General features: G+C 40.4%; 1 protein-coding gene across 5 annotated transcripts in view; it reads left to right on the forward strand.

Annotated features, from left to right (window-relative positions):
• Mdn1 (midasin AAA ATPase 1) overlaps positions 1-22,622 on the forward strand; it is a 167,174-nt gene that overhangs the window by 95,413 nt on the left and 49,139 nt on the right. For all 5 annotated transcript variants that reach the window (XM_023711917.1, XM_023711918.1, XM_023711919.1 and 2 more), the window contains exons 51-66: positions 535-667; positions 2,173-2,285; positions 3,725-3,858; positions 6,744-6,901; positions 7,095-7,215; positions 7,541-7,751; positions 8,191-8,422; positions 8,752-8,878; positions 9,795-9,965; positions 13,266-13,480; positions 13,837-14,224; positions 15,215-15,324; positions 15,932-16,637; positions 20,006-20,167; positions 20,359-20,635; positions 21,772-22,007. In XM_023711917.1, coding sequence (XP_023567685.1) covers positions 535-667; positions 2,173-2,285; positions 3,725-3,858; positions 6,744-6,901; positions 7,095-7,215; positions 7,541-7,751; positions 8,191-8,422; positions 8,752-8,878; positions 9,795-9,965; positions 13,266-13,480; positions 13,837-14,224; positions 15,215-15,324; positions 15,932-16,637; positions 20,006-20,167; positions 20,359-20,635; positions 21,772-22,007 — 3,494 coding nt within the window. The remainder of the gene's footprint in view (positions 1-534; positions 668-2,172; positions 2,286-3,724; positions 3,859-6,743; positions 6,902-7,094; positions 7,216-7,540; positions 7,752-8,190; positions 8,423-8,751; positions 8,879-9,794; positions 9,966-13,265; positions 13,481-13,836; positions 14,225-15,214; positions 15,325-15,931; positions 16,638-20,005; positions 20,168-20,358; positions 20,636-21,771; positions 22,008-22,622) is intronic.

A 22,622-nucleotide genomic window follows, 5' to 3' on the forward strand; every position in this document is an offset into this window, starting at 1 on the left:
TTTTTTTGCTTGCTTGTTTTGAGAGGAGGTCTCAGTATGTTGCCAGGCCCCTCATCCACAGCCCCTTGAGTAGGTGGAGTATGATGTATGCACTACTCTCCCTGCCTGGGAAATTATTTTTAAGCAAAATCTTCTGAAGATGTTTTTCTTGCGAGAAGGAATAGTAAGACATATTTAGCATTCTCTTTCTTATGAATTAAGAAGTGTTTGGTGACAAATGGCAAGGGCTGGGCTAATTAAGTCCAGGATACTTTTCACATCAGTGGTAGGTCTGAGGAGTTGAACTCATTGAATCAAGTATTTATTTTCTTTTACCAATTATCTTTATATTTTGTAGTGGGATTAATTTTTAGGACTTCTAGGTATTTTGTGTTTGGAAAGGAAATAGTGTAAAACTTGTTACCATGGTCTGAAACACATAGCATTTCATTCTTTTCTTCCCTTCCAGGGTTCAGGGTAATTAAAGAATAAAAATAGTTAAAACCAGGCAAAGCTTTTCACCTAAGACATTCTAATTTCTTTTATTCAAACTAGATGACTTTGTGGTCCCTCTGGACCCCCGCTGGAACATGCAAGCTTTGGACATCCTCAGAAACTCGATGAACTTTGATCCACAGACAGACCAACCTGAGCAACTCTTTCCCCTCTTAGAATCAGTTGCAAACAAGTAGGTGAAGCCTGCATCTCTGACCACTGTTGCACTGGTCTCAAATAGTATGCTTTTTGTGTAGCTTATGCATGTTTAATTTTGTGAACCTGAAAAGTAGTGGTGTGCTACACATTTTTTCTTCAGTCTTAGTATAAATTGTGAGACCTAATTATGTAAAAGTTAATCTTTTCTGATAGCATAGTCATGTTTCTGATTGTTGTTCCTAGCAGCTCCTCCCATTGTTGTCTTTATTTTCTCACTCGTCCTTTCCTTAGCCTCCTGTCCATGTCATTTCCCACCCTCATACACTGGAGACACGTGCAGTGCATGTTCACTTACATGGACACTGATGTGTAAATCAATGTAGTTTTTTTTGGCGGAACCGGGGATTGAATTCAGACACTTGCGCTTGCCAGCAAGCGCTTATTCCACTGAGCCATCTCCCTGGCCCAGTGTAGTTGAAATATACACTGGACTTTTCATTTTTACTAGAGTGACCACATAATTTTTGTCTGTGTGTTTGTGTGTGTGTGTGTGTGTGTGTGTGTGTGTGTGTTCGCGCATGTTTGCGTGCCTGTCTGTCTCTCTGTCTATCTTATCTATCTGTATCTTTGAGGTAGAGTGTTGTGTAGTCACTCTAGCCTCACACTTGCTGTATATCCCAGAATGGCCTTGAAGTCATCATCCTCTTGCTTCAGCCTCCCAAGTGCTAAAATTACAAGCTTGCACCATCATGCCTGTCTCAATTGTATAGATTTTAAAAATAATTTGTGTGATTGAAGAGTGTGCATTACAAAGGAGTATGCCACAGTGAGTTTGTAGTTTTGATATGTGTTGTACTCTATCCTAGGACCTCACAGCCACTTTCTGTGTCCCCTCGCTTTGTAACTACTTATACCCGAAGTCAATTTTATGGTAGCCACTTTGTTAGGTTGTAACAGGGGAGCACAGCTACTCTTATACCCTTCATGGAAGAAACAGTCCTCCTCTACTGGGAGTGGCCTTCTTCTCCAACTGAGCATGCAGCTTCATGGGACATGGAGAGGTGAGGGAGGAAGGGGACACCCCCTAGCCAGCAGCTCAGCCGAATCAGCCCTGCTGATCAGTGCAGTGACAGAAGTTGCAGCCATTGCTCCTTACATCCTGTGGTGGCTGCTTTGAAGAGTTCAGTTTATCAGATTGCGGCAGAGCGGTCCAACAGTCTCTCTAGTCCCAGCTTTCTCTGTCCATCTGTCCTCCCTCACCCTAGTCATTTGTCCTTCTTTGGTCTAGTCCAGAATTGGCAGAGGCAGAGCAATGGCAGGATGCAGAAGACCGATATGCCCAGGGTTCAGGTGTTCAGCACATCAAGGATATGATAGAGGTTTTTTTGTTTGTTTGTTTGTTTGTTTTGGCAGAACCGGGGCTTGAACTCAGGCCCCTGCACTTGCCAGGCAAGCGTTTATTCCACTGAGCCGTCTCCCCGGCCATGATTATAGAGTATTAACTCATAACTTTTTGTTATGTTTCAAATCTCATTCTAGGACAATTATATATCTTGACCGGAAAAAACGGATTTTTACTGAAGCAAATTTGGTTTCTGTTGGTGGCAAAACTTTAAATAGCGTTTTGAGAATGTCTTTTGAATTTCATAAAGGTAAGAACATTTTACTTTTTGTATTCTGTAAAGGCGGACATGGTAGCACGTGTCTGTAATTGAGCTAGTTTGGATGACTTAGGCAGGAGACCTTGAGGTAAAGCCAGCCTTAATGAGACCTGCCTCATAATAAAGTGAAAAGATTTTAAGGATACTTTCTTTAGTTCACAATCTGGTTGTAGCTGGACGTGGTGGCACACACCTATAATCTCAGCACTCAGGAGACTGAGGCAGTAGATCATGGGGGGTTTGAGGACAGCCTGGGTTGCTAAATGAGCTCAAGGCCAGCCTAAACTGCATAGTGAAACCTGTCTCAAAAAAGACAAACCAAAAAAAATCTGGTTGAATTATGTGGCCAATATGAAGAGACTACCTATTCATCATCTCTTGTCCTTCAGATTCTCTTCACTTGATGTTTGCCTTTACTCCATGGTAATGACTAGCGTTTACTGAGTGCTGGCTCTGTGCCTGGTGCATAGCTAAATGTTTTTCACATCCTTGATCTAATTTTTGTGTAGCAATCCTATGAAATTAAGTCTCCCAGTTGTAAACAAGGAAAGGGAGACACAGAGATGCTCAGCAGAGCTAGACTTGAAAAGTAGTTCTGTTGGCTCAGAAAGTCCATATATAGAAACATCTGATTGTAGAAGAGAGCATTTCTACTTTGTAATTTTTGTAAATTTAAAATATAGCTATGCTTTTTGGGAAGAAATTTAAGCTATAGAGAAGTTTATCTAGAAAAATAAAAACTGAAAAATGTTCATCCTTGCAGGAAGTAATAGTAAGTTGACTTCTACCTTCTGACATCTGTTCGTGTTACTTATATAGTTTTGTTGTATTTATTTATTTGTATATGTATTTGGTACGTATAAAATAATTTGGGTCACACTCAGTCTCCATAGCTGGCTCAGCGTGCCTGGGGGTGGGGCCGGCATGGCCTCGGTGCCAGGGGTTGAGCCCCGGTTCCTTTGCTTGCCTGAGCAGGTACTTAGTTTGCTGAGATATTTCGCTGGCCCAGTTTTGTTGTATTTAATGCTTTGGTCTTCAGCCTGCATTTTCATTAAGATGTAATTTACTTTAGTAGGTGTACATTATTCGTCCACCAAATATTTGTCTGACAGACTTACTTATCAGACACACAGGATCGCTTGCTTGCTCCCTTTTTTCCTCCCTCTTTGCCTAGCATGGATGCTCTACCACTAAGTTATATCCCTACTCCTTTTTATTTTTTAGTTTGGAAGACCATCTAAGTTGCCAAGACTGGCCTCAAACTTGTAATCCTTCTGTCTCAACTTCCTGGATAGATGCTTTTATTTTTCACCTTTCAAAAGTAACCTTTGTATTAAGGATACCAGTAAATTCTAGATTATAGTTTAATTTGAAAATTTCTAGAGAGTAATTAAAATCTTACGGAACGTTCTCTTATTTCAACTCTTAAGATCCAGAGAGCTATCATAGCCTGCCCCATGAAATTGTGGTCAATCTTGCTGCTTTTTTTGAGCTTTGTGATGCAATGGTCTTGCTCTGGGTACAGTCTGCACAGGTGATGGTTTCCGATGCTAACGTCCATGAGGTAAGGCGATGTACCTGTTTATTTTAAACATCAAGATTTGTCTTGGCCCAGAGTTTTAGACTTGGCTAACTCATTGTTACTGTAGATCCAGTATTACTTGAGAAATCTATTCTTAGTTTTAATATATAGCTACATGTTTTAAAGCTTTGTGGAAACATAATTGACATTATGTAGACTGCATATATTCAGTTCAGTTTTTAAAATTTTGATCTGTATCTCAGGCCATCACCACAGTCAAGGTAGTGAACCATATATCCACTACCCCTAAAATGTTTCCTAAAATTTTTGTTAAAATCTTTTTGTGTTTGTTTCCTCTTTTTTGTCCTAGCCCCAACCATATAGCCATTATTCTGATTTCATTCACTGTAGATAGTTTGTATATTCTCTAGATGGAATTGTGCAGTATATGTTTTTAGTCTGGGTAATTTTTTTTTTTTTTTTCCTGTATTTAGAACAGGGTCTATAGGTCCACAGGGTCTTACTATGTAGATCAAAATATGTTTGTGAAAAATAGTGATTCTCCTGTTTTCAGCCTTCCAAGTGCTGGGATTACAGGTGTGCGTCACCACACCCAGTCTCAATTGCCCTCTCAACGTGCCCCCGGGAGTGGGGCTAGCACAGCACACGGAGATCAAATCCTGGTGCTGCACTCTGCCTAAGCAGGCGCTTTAGTCCGCTAAACTATAAGGCCGGCCTAGTCTGGGTAATTTTAAGATGCCATCCATATAGTTTTCTGTATCAATAGCCATTTCTTTTGTATTGGTAAACTTCCTTGTGTGACTGTACTATACTTTATTCATTTACCTGTTAATGAGCATTTGGATTTTTAAGTTACACTTTAATTTACTTAAGCTTTTTTAGCTATTGTCATATGTAAGTTAAATGGAATTTTGAGTACAGATTATCATAGTAAGTCTAGTAAAATAGAAACTTACAAACTTTTCAGCCTCAAGACCTCTTTATAATCTTAAAAACTTAACAACTGCAGAGAGTGTTTATTTACATTGGCTACATCTATCAGTGTTTACCATATTAGGAATGAAAACTGAGGAACCTAAAACAAAGTTTTTAAGTTTGTCTAAACATTAAAACCCATTTCAGGTTAGTGCATGTGGTATGTTTAGAGCAAAAATAGGCATTTTCAAATAATTAGTGAGAAACCTGGGATGATCTTATATTTCTGCAGATCTCATTTATGTCTGATTTAGGAGAAGAAAGTACAGTTTTCACATCTGCTTCTTCATTCAACCTTGTATAGTATGTTGCTTGAGTAAGTTTGTAAAGAAAAAATGTCTTTGTATAGTTTTGAGGTTGAGAATGGCAGATTTGTATGGCACTTGAAATTTGTCAAAAAAAATTTATAAACATGTAGAATCTGAAAAATGTATCACTGAAGTCATGCTGGCCTAGTTAAATTTTGCGAATTTGTGACTCATGCACTGGTAATACTTAGAAATATTCATTGAATTGGCAATATTTCATCATTATGAGTTTAAAAAAAAGTTGTAAGAAGTGACCACAAGTCTCATCTGAAAGTTTGTAAGTATTGGGAATTTGTCAAATTTGGCTTTCCAAAATGATCAGTTTTGCTTGAAAGTTCACATGTTTTCACAGGCAACAAATATAGATGGCTCTGTTTCTGCAGGTCTGTAGACACAGATTCGGCCACGTCAGGCGGAAATTTATTTTCTTAAAGTTAACTTCTGTCTTGAAGATGCACTGATTATTTTCCTTGTGATAATTTTGCTCTAAACAATGTAGTGCAACAATTCTTTACATAGCCTTTGTTTTATTATTTTATAGGTAATCTACAGATGCTTTAAAGAATAAGATACATGTAGATTAGAAGTAAATGGACCATTTTATGTGTGGGACATCGTATTTTGTTATGTGTAGATGTCTGAGGAACAATCTCCCAAGTATTCAGAGGGACAAATATGCTCTCAAATGATTTTCATGAAAAGATTATAAAATCTATATAAAGGATGGACTCATAGACAAATTAAACAAAAGAGAGAATTCACAAATAAACTCCCCACATCTTTGTGTGACAAAAATCCAATAGTAAGTAATTAAACAGAGGACATCCTGTATGAGAAATAGGCATTTAATTACATGTCCATGTAAAGTAAAATTGAGTTTCCCATCATCTCACATATCCTACAAGTTACCTAAAAGTAGGTGAAACCTAAGTGGAAGAGCTGGAGCTAAGAAATGCCTGAAGGAAAATAAAGGAGAAAATCTTTCCAGTTTAAGGATATGCAAAGATTTCTAATAAGAGAAAATAGATTTCAACAAAATTTAAAACTTCTGTTCTCCATCGTCACTTCTAAGAAAAAAAATACTGTAAGAAGCTGTTTATGAAACACATGTAAACTGATTGTAGTAATTGTTTGATGGTGAATAAGAAATTTGAATACATGCTTCTGTGAAGATATGTAAATGCCCAATAAGACCTTGAAAAATTACAGCATCATTAGTTACCAAGGAAATATCAGTTGAAACTGCAATGATGTACCATCCTCCAAAAAACTAAAATTAAAATCATTAACAGTTTTGATTGACCAGTAGTAACTGGGAAGGAAATGAAATGGAACCCCGCTTTGCAGCTTGCTATAATGCAAAATAGTGCAAATGCTTTTAAGATATTTGGCAGTTGTTTATAAAATAATACAGATAATTTAGCATGTGACCCAATAATTTCATTTTTTTGTAAAGTAATAGTTTTGCACTTCAAAGATCTTTGCTTTGTCTGTTTTAATATTTCTATAAGTATTCTGATCTAGCCTTAGACTTCTCATTTATGCATGTTGAGTACTGAGGCTGTGTCAGATGTCTTCTACTGAGACATGTTTGTGAATAGTCTGGCTTTATTTTATTCTTAGATTTTAGGTTCTGTGCAATGGCGGGACCGGTTTTGGACTGTGGCTGATGCAGTAAAAGTAGATGCTGCAGGCCTGGCTTTGCTTGCCCTCCATTGGCACTGGGTTTTACAACGTTTAGTCCTCCGGATTCCCCAACTCCTGATGAATCATGAAGACAAGTAAGAGTCCCCATTAGCATAATAATGTTTATGTTAATGTCTACAGCGTTAAGATGCTTTGAGATTACAGCTTTCTTCTTGCTTTTCTTTGGTTTATTGGTGAATATAGTAAAATATAAAATTAAATGATTTCTCTTTTCTCTAGCTAACATTTCTCCTTCTCTTCTTCCCTCTACCTCTTTCCCCTTTAAAGATATTATAAAGAGGTTCAGACGGTCTCAGAACATATTCAAAATTGTCTGGGTAGTCCTACTGGTGGCTTCATTGGTATAAAGAAGTTGCAGAAGTTCCTGGGACGACCATTTCCTTTTAAGGTACACCAGGAAGCATGTAATAAATAATAAGATTTGAGCCTTTCTGAAGTTCTCATTCACTTAGACTCATCCTTGCCTGCAAAAGCTTAACTCTTAACTGCTCTGTGAATACTACTGATTTCTTAAGTATCATAATTTCACTTATACCTAAGATAGCTAAGCCTTGATCTAGTTTTATTGTAAAATTTCTCTAGAGCAACTGGAATAAATAAGCCTTGATTTTTAGAAGTATGAAGAAAATGTCTTAATTTTTTTCTTACATGTATCTATCATGCTGACATGAACCACATTTTATAATAGGTTCTCCTGGGATTTATTTTTTCAGGACAAGTTAGTGGTGGAGTGTTTTTCACAACTGAAAGTCATTAACAGAGCCCTTGCCATCAGGGAATGTATGCCTGTCCTTGGTGAGAGTGAATGGCAGGAAGACATCCATCATCTCCAAGTGATTGCTTCAGAGTGGATAGTAAAGAGACATGTCCTGCAGGCCTGGGGTTTGATCCTGAGGGCTAATATTCTGGAAGATGTCAACTTGGGTAATATATACTGGTATTGGCTGTTGAACAATAGATTTTTTTCCCTTAGAGTTTTCTTTTTGTGGCTGTAGCAATTTGTGGCTACCAAATAAGTGATACATAGTAATTGGGCCTAAATGTTGTATATATTATTTATTTACATTACTAGATGTGTGCAGGAATTAATGTTGTGTAAAACATGAGCTGAGAGCTCAGCTTGAGCAACCTAACTGATTAATTCAGGTTAAGCTCATAGTCACTTTGCTGACTGTTGGGCATTTAGATCCAAACCTTTTTTTTTTTTTTTTTTTTTTTTTTTTTTTGTCGGAATCAGGAATTGAACTCAGGCCCTCGTGCTTGCCAAGAAAGCACTTATTCCACTGAGCCATCTCTCTGGCCCCACGATCCAAACCTTTTGACCAGTGTATTCTAATGCATTTTATTTTGGTTTAAATTAAAGATGAACTGAAGAATCTTGTGAGTGTTCAGTGTTCAGAATTGAAAGCTAGAGGACTTCCACTTGGTTTTCTGGAAAAAAAGCTTGGAGAAACTTCCTCCCTGCCCCACCTCGGCTTTACCTCCTTAATCCATCTTGCCAGGCGTGTTCAGTTGTGGCCCGCAGCAGATTACTTGGCTGTCCTTTGGCGATACAAAGTGATGGCTGATTTTATGACACATTTCTGTCTGAGAAGGTAAGCTTTTTTTTTTCCCCCCAATGAAAATTCCTTTGAAGTAATGTATTTTCTTATTGTTCTTTGTATCCTGTGCATAAACAAAACACTGACTTGTCTCATGGGGGCAGGTTTGTTGAGGCAGGATTGTTTGGAAAACCAGATTTTCTCAAGGATTCTTTGCTTCTTGATTCATCTTTAAAAATCACTAAGTGTTTTACTAGTAGATTTGCTAATTTTTAACTTAAGTGTACCAGATATTTTGTGCATTCTCTCTTCCTTTATGTAGCAGTTTTCTAGTAATTTATTGATAATCCTTATTCCAATTTATCTGCTTATTTTTGGAATAGGTCTAGTAAAAATCCACAGCCCGAGATAGATGAGGAAATAAATCATCATGTCATGTTTTGTTTTAAACACACGCCAGTGGCTCCTCAAGAACTTCGAGATCTTTGGTCTTTGCTGAATTACAAGAAGGTAAAAACCAAAATCAAAAAAAGGAAATTAAGCCTCCTGTATACTGAATTGAATAGATTTTTCTGTGGCAGGCTTGCCATAGGTTTGTTTTATTTGATCAAAATTCCGTGTTCTAGTCAGGCATGGTGGCAGTCTTTGTTGCTTGGGAGACTGAGGGAGGAAGATATTAAGTTTTAGGCCAATCTGGGCAACTTAAAAGAGCCAGGGATATAACTTAGTGTAGCACAGTCCTGGGTTTGATCCGCAGTACTGACAAAAAAGGAAAAAACAAAACAAAAAGCAGTTTGCTAACTTCCAGGCTGAATTACCTCTTAAAGTAGAAGTATGAATATTCTTTAGCAGTAAATATCTTGCAGTAATTACACAAGTATTGCTTATGGAAATACTGGTTTGATTTCAAATAAGTGAGGTGAAAATGCTTGGTTTTGTTGTTGTTTTGTTTTTTTTGAGACAGTCTCGCTATGCAGTTCGGGCTGGCCTTTGTTCTCACTTTTGTAGCCCTCAGGCCAGTCTCAAAGTCACAGAGGTCCTCCTGTCTCAATCTCCCAAATGCAGAAATTACAGGTGTGTGCTACCACACCTGGTTCCAGGGCCGAGGCAGCAGGGCATGTATGGCCGAGGATTGAATTGGGTCCTTGTGCTTACCAGATAGGTGCTTATGTCTCTGAGCTATCTCCCTAGCCCTGAAAATTCTTGATTTTTAAAATTTTGCCATTTGCTCAAAAATGCAGTGATACCTTGGTTTATGAATTTAATTCTTTCTGTGATTCTAGTCAAAATCCAAATTGGAGTAGAACTGAGTCACGTTTTCCCAGAAGGGCAACATTGAACCCTTAACCAATGAATTTTATTTGGTTCTTGTCCAAGCTCAATTTTAGAATCTTTAAATATTGTCTAATTGTTTCTTTATCTCTAGGTGTCTACTGAAGACATTATTTGTTTGTGGTCTGAGTTATTTAATTTCACATTTACATCTTTCTGGAGCAGCACAGTCACAACAAATCCAGAGTACTGGCTAACTTGGAACCCTCTCCTCAATAAGCAGCAGCAGGAGGTACCCAAGTCCCCTTTGGACTCCACTTTGAAGGTTTGTTGGCATAAAAATTACGAAAGTGTTTGATGGTAATAGGAATAATTTTTTTTTTCTCCAAACAGATGTGTTGGTTGATTCCTATGAGAAAACAGTTGACTAAATAGGTGATGATGATACTTTTATTTTCTGTGGGATGGGGGCTGGTGAGATGGCTCAGTGGTCTAAAGCACCTACTTAGAACAAGCTTAGCAAAGCATCAGGGACCGCAGTTCAATCCCCCAGCACCACATGCCAGCCAGCCCCTCCTCCTGGTGGGCTGAGCTGGCCACACATATAAATAAATAAAAAAATAAAATAAAAATAAAAAAAATATATATATATATTTTCTGTGGGATGTTAACAGCCACATTGTAAAACTACATTTCATCTTAAAAGATTTTTGCAGTTGAGTTATACAAGTTGCTTTTAAGAAATCTTTTTTTCTAATTACAAAGCATTTATACTAGAGAAATGTATACATACATAATTTCTTAGAAATAACCAATCTTCTCTGGGTTTTTGTGTTTATAATATCACATATATACATGTAAACAGAAATAATACTCCTTGCTCACAGATGTGTCATGGAATTGTGTACCATTATTCCTTTTTTCATATGTTCTCTAAGTTATTTCATTGTACTGATATGTAAAAATTTATATAATCACTTTTTTACTGACAAGTGAAGTTTTTTGTCTTTTCTGTTCCTTTTAACAAACATAGCTGCACTAACTATTCTTGTATAAATTTGCATGTCTTGAATATTTCTGTAGGTAACTTAACCTTTGGCCAGAAGGACTGCACATTAATACATATGTGCAGAGTAAAATACATATATATATACATATATATATGTATATATATGTATAGGTCATACATACACATATATGCATGTACACATGTGCATGTACACATGGAGGGCCTAAAACCAGACCATCTGGGGATAGTCTTGCCCCCCCCCCCCCCCTTTTTTTTTTTTTTCCTTTTCTTTGTACAGTTTTAAACATGTAAGGAAAAAGACATTAGGCTCAGAAGCCCTGAACTAGATTCGGAACCAGAGCAGTTTCACTCCTGATATGTTTGAGGAATTGTTTCCCATAAGTTTATCACACTAGGTGTTATTAACATGTCTAATTGTTACAATTTAGAGGCCCCCCCCTTTTTTTTTTGGTGCAGGGAATGGAACTTAGGACTTCACATTTGCTAGGTAGGCGCTGTGCTGCTGAGCTACGTTCTTGGCCCAGTTTAAAGCATTTCGTCCTTCTTTTGATTTTAGACTGCACATGTTTTCACATTTGTCAAACATTTTCTAGGGCTTGGCAATATAGCTCTATAGCTTAAGCGTCTGCCTGACAAGCACAAGGTGCTGAGTTTGGTCCCTGGTACCAAAAATAAAAAATTTTCTCTGAACTTTACAGCTATGTTTATTGTTCTGTTTTTAAAATTATGATTTGTTCGGCATCCATTTATTAATGAAGATCTCTGCATATTATATAGTGTTAGTCCTTTCTTTTTTTTTTTTAACTATATTTATTGGGTGGGGAAAGCTTCCCTCTGAGAGAGGGACAGAAGGGGCATGGGTTGCCCTAACTCACAAATCTTGATCCATTTCAAGGAAAACATTTAGGTATCCTAAACATAAAACTTTCAATAAACAAAACTCAAGTTGACAGCAATAAAAACAGAAACTTAAACTTTGGAACTAATTGTGGCTATTACTATACTACCTTCAAATCCTTCTCTAGAGTCCGAAGAAAGTAGACACACCCTAAAAATGCAGTAGAAGCACTCACACTGGTGTCCAGACTCTAGTCTGTGCAGACCTGTTTCCACTAGATTCATAGAGTATTTGAGGATGAAAGAAGCCAGTCATTTGGTGGCCCTCAAGACCTTTTGCACCTACTCAGTTGGCTTCCGTTGTTGGTTGATTGTTACAAGCTTCTGAGGTACATTGGGTTCTACAGGTTCCCAAGGCTTTGGGTGTATTTTTCGATCAACAATCACATCAGTTTCCTGCAAGGAGTATATGGCAAAGGTGCTCTTTGTTTTTCATCAAAGTTTGGAAAACATCTACAATAACTTCAGCGTAAAGTGCCAAATCTGACTGGGTTCTCACCTGGGGGCTGGGCTGGGCTGGGGTGCTGTCCTGGCCAGGCTCGCTGTGCATCACAGGCATGGATGCTGGCATCTATGGACGTTAATACTTTAACCAGTATGGCTGGAAGTACATTTTGAGTTTTCCTTTGTGTCAAGTTTGATCAGTTTTATAATGGTTTCTCTTCGAATACATCAGTCTCTTCTATAATCTGGCTTTGATGTCTTGGTTTAAAAAATAAAGTATTCCTTTATCACGTAGAGTAAAGGGCATTGCCTCATATTTTTTCCTGCTTTTTGTTGTATGTTTAGTTTTTTTCTGTATACTTTTTTTGGTGAGGGGTACCAGGGATCAAACTCAAGGCCTTGCGCTTGCCAGGCAGGTGCTTATGCCACTGAGCTGTATCCTCAGTCCCTATCTGTGTATCTTTTGTGAGGTAGGTATGTGAGTTTTTTCTTTAATATAAGGAGCAGATCTGAAAGCAGTATATTAACACTTTTTATGCTGCCAGGACTCAAGACCCAACCTAGGGCTTTGTAATGCCAGGCCCACACTGTACCAGTGTGCCACACCCAGCATGGTTCTTCCCATTCTCTGCTGCAGTGCCACCCTTATTGTAGACCTTAGTCTTACACGTTCTTGATAAATATTTTTGTACTGTATGCTAGTGCTTTATCAGAATTGGCTTCATTATAAAACACTTTTCAGAACCCATAGTGGTAAAACCTGTGGATGCTCAAGAGGTGGATGGTGTATACATTATTTCCTGTCAAATGTACTGGCCCACCTAATCCTTTTCTGGGGCACCTATTACCATGTCTGAGCTAACAGTCCAAAGAGCACAGGCTTGGAATGTTTTTCTGTCTGGCTCTTATATTCATCTTTTAACTCCTGTTCCTGACTCCACTTCCTTCATCTACCATGAGAATGACCTCCGCAATTCCCAAGCTTGTGGAGCTTCTCACATCACACATCACGGACACCCTCATTGCTCCTCATTGCTCCTCATTCCTTGGCAGCTAGAGTTCATGTTTCTTGAAGGACTGTTAAAACCTGACTCCTTTCTGTTCTTTTGGTCGTATGCCTGGCTGATGTTTTCTAGTTCCAAGCAATTTGAACTTTTTTATTTTCTTTTTTTCCTCTGAAGTCCCCCAGATCTGCTTGGTAAAGTCATTTTAATAAATCTGTAAAAATAACTTAGTTTTCCTGTTGTCCCTTAGGGCCCTGGCAGTTTCTGTAAAGCTGTATTCTCGAAGTGCTGCTTTGAAGTCTTGACCAACAGCTGCACAGCAGGTCCCTGGGATGTAAGCGGGCTTCCTGTTCTGTCTTCCTCACATGTCACCTTGGGAGAGTGGGTCGAACGAGTCCAGCAACTCCAGGACATTAATTCATTGCTTTGGACCAACATGGCTGTCCCTTCAGTAGCAGAATTCAGGTAATCTTTCTTGCTGGAAGCAGTCTGCCAAACCACTGTTTGTTTCCCAGAGCACGGAACAAGGGTTCCGTCCGTGCTTGTTTCTCAGGTAACTGGCTCTGGTTATACTGAGGGTGTTTTCCCTGTGGGTCTGCGTGTGTTCACTCCATGAGAAGCTGTTATGAGGTGGCTGGCTCCTTTGTTTTAAGCAAATTGTGAGCAGTAAAATAATGCTTAAGAAATAACTTAGAAGGATGTATGAGAAGAGAAATCAATTCCCAAGTCTGTAGCTATCATTTCTTGAAAGAATGATAGTGTATAAAAGACATACGGTTTGCTTCAGTGAGTCCTTAAGTTCTTCTTTGTTGTCCCTACAGGCGCACAGATTCCCAGCTTCAGGGGCTGGTACTGAGTCGGCACCTGATGGGCCTAGCAGAGCTGTTCTCAGAGCCTCGGCGGCAGGAGTACATGCAGCACTGTGAGCAGCTGCTGCTTGGAGACAGCCAGGCTTTCCAGCATGTTTGCCAGATTCTTGGGAACTTGGCTGGTCGAGAGGCACTGCCCAAGGAGTGGCTCTGTCTCTTGTTAACATCCCTGCACTACTTTTTTGGTGAAGGGGAGAGGAATAGGAGCTTGCCAGAGCCAGCCCAGCGTGGGAGCCTCTGGGTGAGCCTTGGCTTGCTCCAGATTCAGACGTGGCTTCCCCAGGCACGCTTCGACCCTGCAGTGAAGAGAGAATACAAGCTCAAGTATGCCAAGGAGGAGGTATGGGAAGCAAGAGTTTGAAGCAAGTTCTCTTGCCCTGACCTTAGGGGTTTGCTTAGGGTACTGCTGTTTTTACTTCCTTTTTAGCTCCTTAGATTATCAAAGAGTTACTTTGCATAAAAGCTGCTTTGTGACTTTTGGTGCATCTATTTTAAATACTGTTTTCCTCTTTTGAGTGTTCTTTTGACTAGGTTCAGACTGGGGTGGGGGAGATAACTCAGTGGCATAAGCACCTGCCTTACATGCGCAAAGCCCTGTGTTTGATCCCCAACACCGGGGGAGTAAAAAAAAGAGGACTCAGAAAGGGACCCTTCGTAAGTTTCTGATGTATCTGCCAAAATACGTGATAAGCAGCGGGCAAAAGCTGGAATATCAGAGGCTCTGTCAGAAATCGTATGCTCACTGTGTACACTCTTTCTACTGAGCTAGGGTTTTGGATATTTGGATTTGGGTTACTGTTTAGAAAGTAATCCTTAACACCCTGGAATTTATTATCTAAAACTTAGGAATAAGGGGATTTCAAATGTGATATTCTGCTAGATGTGGTGGTGCACCCCTGTAATCCCAACACTTGGGAAGCTGAGGCAGGATTATTTCCAAGAGTTTGAGGCCAGCCTAGGGTACATAATGAGTTCAAGGTCAGCCTGAACTACTTAGCAAGACCCTGTCTCAGAAAAGAAAAAAAAAAGGGTGTTTTTTGCTATTTGAATGTCCACCCAAGTTTAGAAATGACATTAAAATAATTATATACTACTACTGTATTTTGAGTAAGGAAAATTATGTTAGAGTGAAGGCTAAGCTGCTATAAAGAGACTCAAAAATTTAGTGGTATGACAGTTCTGAGGTGAGTAGTCCATATCAGTAGAACAGAACCACTTGTCTGAGTCATTCAAGAATCCAGATTACTTCGGTCTTGTTCCCGTACCCATATAAGGGCATTATCCCCGTGTATATGGAACACAGCAGACCATTTTCTCACTTTTCCATTAGTTACACCAGCTGCATTGTGAGCAAAAGACCCGGAACCTGTCATCCCAGCTACAAACCGGAAGAGATCTAGAAGATGAAGTAATTGTCAGTTATTCTCATCCTCATGTCAGGTAAGGCAACAAAGTGACTTGCATTGGAAGTTAACTATACTTTTAAAAAAAGACATTATAAGGTTGAACTTTCCAACGTAATTACCGTGCTAGGTGATGGTGTACATTTCTCAGCTACATTAGCAGTTATATTCCAAAGCCTTTGTTATAGTCAGGAAATTGGTACACCATAAAAGGGGAAAGGTATGTAAGAAAGGAATTCCCATGGGGCCAACCTAGAAGAAGGAGCTGGCTATGATGGTGTGTATCTTATTTTTATGCTACTGTTGACTGGGTCCATCCCTTTCCTGGTGTTGTTAGGTGATTTTGTCCTGCTGTAGGCATAGTCTAGATCACTTAATGACATAGAGCCTCAGTGTCCATATCAGCAAAAGGATAATTGTAGTACATTCTTCACTACTAATGATAAGGCTTGGTAAGATCACTGTCTATAGGGTAGTATGTGATAAATGTTCTGCAGTTATTACCTCCATATTCACTATCATTTTCAATATTATCCTTATATTGTGCCATCATGACTGATATGTTCATTCTCTTCCCAGCGGAGGGCCCAAACCAAATTTATTGTTCTTCTAAGAATTTGTATGTTGTGTTACCTTGCCATTAGGTTACTTCAGCAAAGGATTGACCAGCTGGAAAAATCAGTCCATAGGCTATTGAAGAAGCAGGCTTTCAGACCCCAGCTGCCAGCCTATGAGTCTTTGCTACAGGAAATCCACCACTATGTTTCTAGCATTGCCAAGGCTGACAGTGTTCAGGATTTGCTCACAAGACTCCTGCAAGCCCTCCTTACAGATGGGATGCGATCAGCTCAGGTGGCCCAGAGCCTTCTAAAAGAGGAGGCTTCATGGCAGCAGTCGCAGCACCAGTTCAGAAAGCGGTTGGGGGAGGAGTATGCCCTGTATCCAGACATTGTGACTCCACTGCAGGCATCCATCTTGCAGTTACAGCATGGTATGAGACTTGTGGCGTCCGAAGTCCAGACCTCACTCCACAGCAATGTGATTTGTACAGATAGGGTAGAGGCCCTGGCTGCAGCTTTGTTGGCTTTTCCATCAGTTGGTCCCACCTTCCCTACCTACTATGCTCATGCGGATGCTTTGTGTTTGGTGAAGTCAGAGGAGGTTCTTCGAGGCCTTGGGAAGCTGAGCATCAAATGTTTTGGAGGAAAGGAGCCAGGAGGCAAAGGCCAGCAATACTGTCCTACCCGGGAACAGCTGCTAGTGAATGCACTCCTCTACCTGCGCTCCCATGTGCTGTGCAAGGGAGAGCTGGACCAGAGGGCCCTGCTGCTCTTCAGACATGTGTGCCAGGTAAGCTCACCCCTGGGTGCACGGCAGGGTGGCCTGCAGAACAATAGGCATACTCAGCAGGTGTAGAAACAGTGTGGAATTTCTTAACTGTTCCTTTATCTTTTCCATTTAATTTCCAGGTTGGAGGGACTTTGACTCTCAGTTCCTGAGAGGTTAAAAAAGTAATCAATGATTACTTACATCAGGAATTCACTTACATCAGGTTTTGTGTTGCAGGGACTTAGTACACGTCATCAACAACTTAAAGGAGAAGAAATTTTATTTGGCTCAGGGGATTTAGGTTGTAGTCAGGAGGTAGAAACATCATGTTAGAAGGGCTGAGTGGAGCAGAGCTGTTTGATTCATGGTAGCCAGTTGGTAGAGTAGGGCAGTTGTGCTAGAGAGGAAGGGTTGAAAGACCAGGCACATGCTCAAAGGCCACGCTGTCATGACCCACCTAGACACACCCGTAAATGTGCTCTGTCAATCCCCCAGGCAGATCCTCAATAATCCTCATCCCATACCATGTCAACTTCACATCCAACACACTTAGTCTGCAAAAAAGGATAATAGCACATTTGTAATCTTGCCAAACGTACATGTATTCTGCGCACAACTGGGAAGGTGACAGGCCCTTAACCAAGGTGTCAGGTGTTTCAGCATTTTTTTAAAATTCAAGTGAACCTCTTCCTAGACCCAAGGCAAACTCTTAGCTGTGAATGTCTGTAAAAAATAAAAAATAAGTTGCATAATCCCATGGTACAGTGGCACAGAGTAAACATTCCCATTCCAAAAGGGAGTTGTGGGAGAACAGAAAAGAATGATAGGACCAAAGCAGGACTAAAACCCAGCAGGATAAGCATTGAGTCTTGTAGTTCCATGTCTGAATCCAAGGCACATAGTGAGGTGTATCTTGCAGGGGACTTGGGCAGCTCCAACCTTATAGCCTTGCTAATTGTGGCCCATTTTGACCTCTCTCAGGCAGGCTGCACCAAGGCTGCAGCTGTCCTTGACAAATCTTCAATCTTGCTTCTCTGACTTGGGGTCTCTCTATTATTGGCTTCATTTCCACAACTTCACCCATTGTCCCCTTAAAGGGTTTTTTAACCTGATGTCCCTTGAACCATAGTCCAAGCAGCTTCTGGGTGCCTGAGTAGTTCACCCCAGTGAAATGAGTCCTGGGGAACCAGTTCTTTAGATGACCCTTCTCAAGCAGGGGGGCCCAGGGTTCTCTTTCAAATGGAAGTTTTATGCTTCAACACCAGAAGCCTGCTATGCAAAGGGCTTTGCTGGTTCCTGAGATGCCGCCACATCATCTGTCCATGTACAAAGAACACTTCATTGATGCTAATCTCTTCTGCAACCACACCTGGTTTGGCCCTGTGTTTACACATGGTTTCTTCTGAGCAGAATTGAAGTTTTTTTCAGATTTTTTGATCTGCTTTTTGCCTCTAATTCTCACTGTGAATCTGGCTAAAACTAACCAGCAATATATAGCTACAGCCTGAATGTTAAGCTGCTTTGAAATTTATGCACCAGTTCAACAGCTTTAATCTTTGTTTCCTAAAAAGTAACACACATAACCTCTAATCTAACTCCTGCTGGTGTCCTTATTCCTAGCTGATACTTCTGAGACAGACCTTTACTACTTGTATTCTATTCCCATGAGCATTCTGGTCTTCTGAGCTTTGACAAAGATCACCCTTCACGATGTGGTTGAAGTACTCTCGGTCTTCTCAAGCTGGCCTTCCCAAGTCTTTTCAAGCTACCTCCCCCGCCCCCCGCCCCCCGCCCCAAGCCCTTAAACCACATGGTTAAGGGTAGTCACAGCAGTGACCCTATTTCTCTGATACAAGTTTTCTATATTAACTTTTCTGTCCCTGGGGCACAATACTTGACACTACGCTTATAGGAGAAGGGGTTACATCACACTTGTGAAGTACATTGCAAACATTTTTTCCCACTTTGCTGATTATCTTTTTTTTTTGCCGGCTGGCTTCTCTCTCTCTCTCTCTCTCTCTCTCTCTCTCTCTCTCTCTCTCTCTTTCTTTCTTTCTTTCTTTCAGTATCAGGAATCTTAACTCTCAAGACATTGTGCTTTGCCGGGCAGGCACTGTGCAAGGGAACTAAATCCCCAGCCCTACCTTTCAACTTTGTTGACAGTGATTTTGCCATATAATTACGTCAGGTTTATCAATATTAAAAATAGGGCTGGGGAGATAGCTCAGCAGTCTAAGTTCATCCCCAGTATAGCATGCTGTGCTGGCCCCTGAAACTAGTCGAGGTGGCACATGCCTATAATCCCAGAGCTGAGAAGGCTGAGACAGGAGGATCACTGTAAGCAAGACCCTGTATTAAGTAAATGCATAAATAAAAAATGATTAGAAAGAATAAATAGGGCCATGGATATAGCTCAATGGCATAAGCACCTGCCTGGCAAGCACAGGGTCCCAAGTTTGATCCCTGTGTGCTGCAAAATAAATAATAAAAGAATAAATAAAAAGCTTTAAAAAATGGAGCCAGGGAGATAGCTTAGCATAAGCACCCACCTGGCAAGTGCTAGGTCCCAAATTTGATCCTCAGTACTGCAAAATAAAGAAATAACTTGACTTATTAAACAAAAAATGTAGGCCAGGGAGATAGGTCAGTGGCATAAGCACCTGCCTGGCAAGGGCAAGGTCCTGAGTTTGATCCCTGGTACAAAAAAAAAAAAAAAAAAAAAAAAAAAAATTGTTGTTACTGTAGGCAGTTAGAATAAGTATAAGCAAAGTTTAAATAATCATATCACATCCTTATTAACATATTGATATATCCCATTCTTAAGCTGCCGTGTGTGCACATGTGTACAATATATATATTTCTTTTTTTTTAAAGAAATTCTTTTTAAAAATATTTATTTATTTAGTGTGTGTGTGTGTGTGTGTGTGTGTGTGTGTGTGTGGCCAGCTCAGCCCACCAGGGGGTGGGGCTGGCTGGCAAGTGGTGCTGGGGATTGAACCACGGTCCATGTGCTTTGCTAAGCTTGTTCTAAGTAGGTGCTTTACACCACTGAGCCATCTCACCAGCCCCAATACATATATTTCTGTAGATACGTATCTATGACAAGATATATTTTTTAGATACTATGTCCTAGGAGTTTACAGAATCTTTCATACTGCTAATCCTAAATTTGTCCTTGACAAAAAGTGCTACTAGCTCTAAGCAGGAAGTTCCTATTGACTATACACTAGCAAGTGTCTGGGCAGAGGAGTGATATATCTCACAGACAAACTGGTTAAGCCCATTTACTCTTACATAGTAATTAGGTTCTTGGATACTAGCTGTATTTGTGTTGGAGTCGTGCTATGCCTGAGTTCACTGTGAGTGCCTCGGCACATGTGTCCTTTCAGGAGATCGTCAATGAGTGGGATGAACAGGAACGCATAGCCCAGGAGAAGGTGGAGCAGGAAAGCAGCCTCTACCGATGTAAGAGCAGGCGCTCCAGGACGGCGCTGAGTGAGGAGGAGGAGGAGGAACGGGAGTTCAGAGAACAGTTCCCACTGCATGAGAAGGTAGGGTTGGTGGTGTCAGGATTTACTCAGGAATTCCCCTGATGTCACATGTGTTGCTTCTGAACAGCTCTCTAGTCTTTAATATATCTCAGTGCATGTGTAATTTTCTTAGGGTTCTTGCTTTTGTCTGTTTCCTTTTAGGATTATTACAACCAGTTTCAAAATTTTAAAAGTTTTATTTTTATTTATAGGACTTTGCAGATATTGTGGTAGAACCAGTACTAGAAGAGAAGAAAGGAACTTCAGATGGGCAAGAAGACGAAGCAGCCGCAGACCCAGCTCTCCTTTCCCAAAGTTCAATGCAAGTGGTGATGCTCATACACCAGCAGTTGTGCCTCAACTTTGCTCGGTCCCTGTGGTACCAGCAGCAGACAGTGCCATCACACGAGACAGAGCACTACCTCAGCCTGTTTCTTTCTTGCTATCAAACTGGGGCAGCCCTTGTGACACAGTTCTATCCACTGATGGGTATGGCATTTAATTTTGGTGTAATCATGGGAAATCAAAACAAATAGATGCAATCACTGTCTTTGTATTTAGTACAGGGTCTTACTACACAGATCAAACTCAGAGTGGTTTTCCTATTTTCAACCTCCCGAACATTGGGATTATAGGCGTGTACCACCATGCTCAGTCTCATTCGCCTTCCCAGCGCGCCCCAGGGGCAGGGCCAGCATGGCAGGCTTGGGATCGAACCCCGCAATCACTACTTCTGAAAAATTAAAATGAGTTCTCCATTTTCATTTCTTTGATAATTTCCTTAAGGCATTTCATAAATTTAGAAAGTGATTTAAAATTGTTCAGTAAGATAGATTTTCATTATTAGAGTCATTTTTGGGTGAAGGATACAGACTTAGTTTATATGGTCTTTCCCCTTAATATTACTTCCACTTTGCCTAGCCGTAGTACTTTTCTTTTCTTTTCTTTTTTTTTTTTTTTTGATGCATTTGGTTGTTGCAAAGTCTTACTACGCAGCTTGGATTTGTGGTGATCCCCCTGGTTTCAGCTTCCCCAGTGCTGGGATTACAGGAGTGTGCCACTACATCCAGACTCTGGCTTGTTCAACCCACCCTGGGGGCAAGGCTGGCATAGCATGTGGTACCAGGGATCGAACTGTGGTCCCTGTGCTTGCCTAAGCAAGTGTTTTAGTCCACTGAGCTATCTTGCCCCCCCCCAATAGTGTCTTTCTAATAAAATCATATATTCTTGGGAGCAGTCTCAGAACTTGGAAATGAATCTTTCAATCTGATTTGATAGCATGTTGGTGTGATGCAGTTTACTATATAACCTAGTGGTTATCTTTGAAGACAGTTTTAAATTTTCTTTTAACCCAGAAATCTACAGAAATGGATCAATTGAAACTCTGTCCTCTTATTTATACCTAGGCACATCTGACTTCCTTCGTATGCAGTGTATATTTCACAAATATGAGATAGCTTGTAGCTACTATACTATTGGAGTTACAGTTTTGTAGGCCAGTTGTTGATTTGTGGGGAGGAGTACCATTGAAATATCTGCTTCATTAGTTCATTAGCTGATTGTTTCTGGTATTTTTGTAATTTGTTGATAAATCTGACTTTACTGTGATCATGTTAACTTCACAGGAGTTGAGCTGAATGACCAGCTGTTGGGCAGCCAACTTTTGGCCTGCGCCCTCTCCCGCAACACTCTCTCTGGGGAAGCAACATCAGACCTGGTGGTGAATCCTTCTGGGCCCTATGATTTCTACCAGCACCCCAACGTGCCAGAAGCACGCCAGTGTCAACCTGTGCTTCAGGGTTTCTCAGAGGCCGTCAGTCAGTTGCTGCAGGATTGGCCAGAACACCCTGCTCTTGAGCAGGTAGGACAGCCGCTTAGGAAGTGATGAAATGCCCACTGGGACCTAATCGCTGAGGATGTAACAACATGTCAGCTCCAAGAGCATTCACTTCCACATTTGGGTATATAGACAGAGCTTTAAAGAACTTCATTTTAGGACGGGAGATGTAGCTCACTAGCTTAAAATTTTATTTTAAGAGTTCCAGGCCAGGGAGATGGCTCAGTAGAATAATCGCTTGCCTGGCAAGTGCAAGGCCCTGAGTTCAATCCCCAGTTCCACCAAAAAAAAAAAAAAAAGTTTCTCTCCACATACTGCTTCTGTCTATACAGAAACATTTTCTTATGTACTAGAAAGTAGACCTTGTTTATTTAAGATTGGTAGTTTCAACTTAAGCATTGTCTTGGTCTTCAGCCAAGTCTTCAATAACTCAGTACAGAGAATGAGTAAATACCTTGTCAGATTCAGTCTTAATGCATTTTCTTGAGGGCCAGCGAGATAGCTCAGCAGATTAAAGCACCTGTTTAGGCAGACACAGGGGTCTGAGGTTTGATCACTGGCCTGGTATGTTGTTCCCGCCCCCTGGGGCACACTGAGACAACGATTGATACTGGGCATGGTGGCGCGCTCCTGTAATCC

This window comes from Octodon degus, unplaced genomic scaffold (assembly GCF_000260255.1).
Source record: "Octodon degus isolate 3935 unplaced genomic scaffold, OctDeg1.0 scaffold00022, whole genome shotgun sequence".
Taxonomy (NCBI): domain Eukaryota; kingdom Metazoa; phylum Chordata; class Mammalia; order Rodentia; family Octodontidae; genus Octodon; species Octodon degus.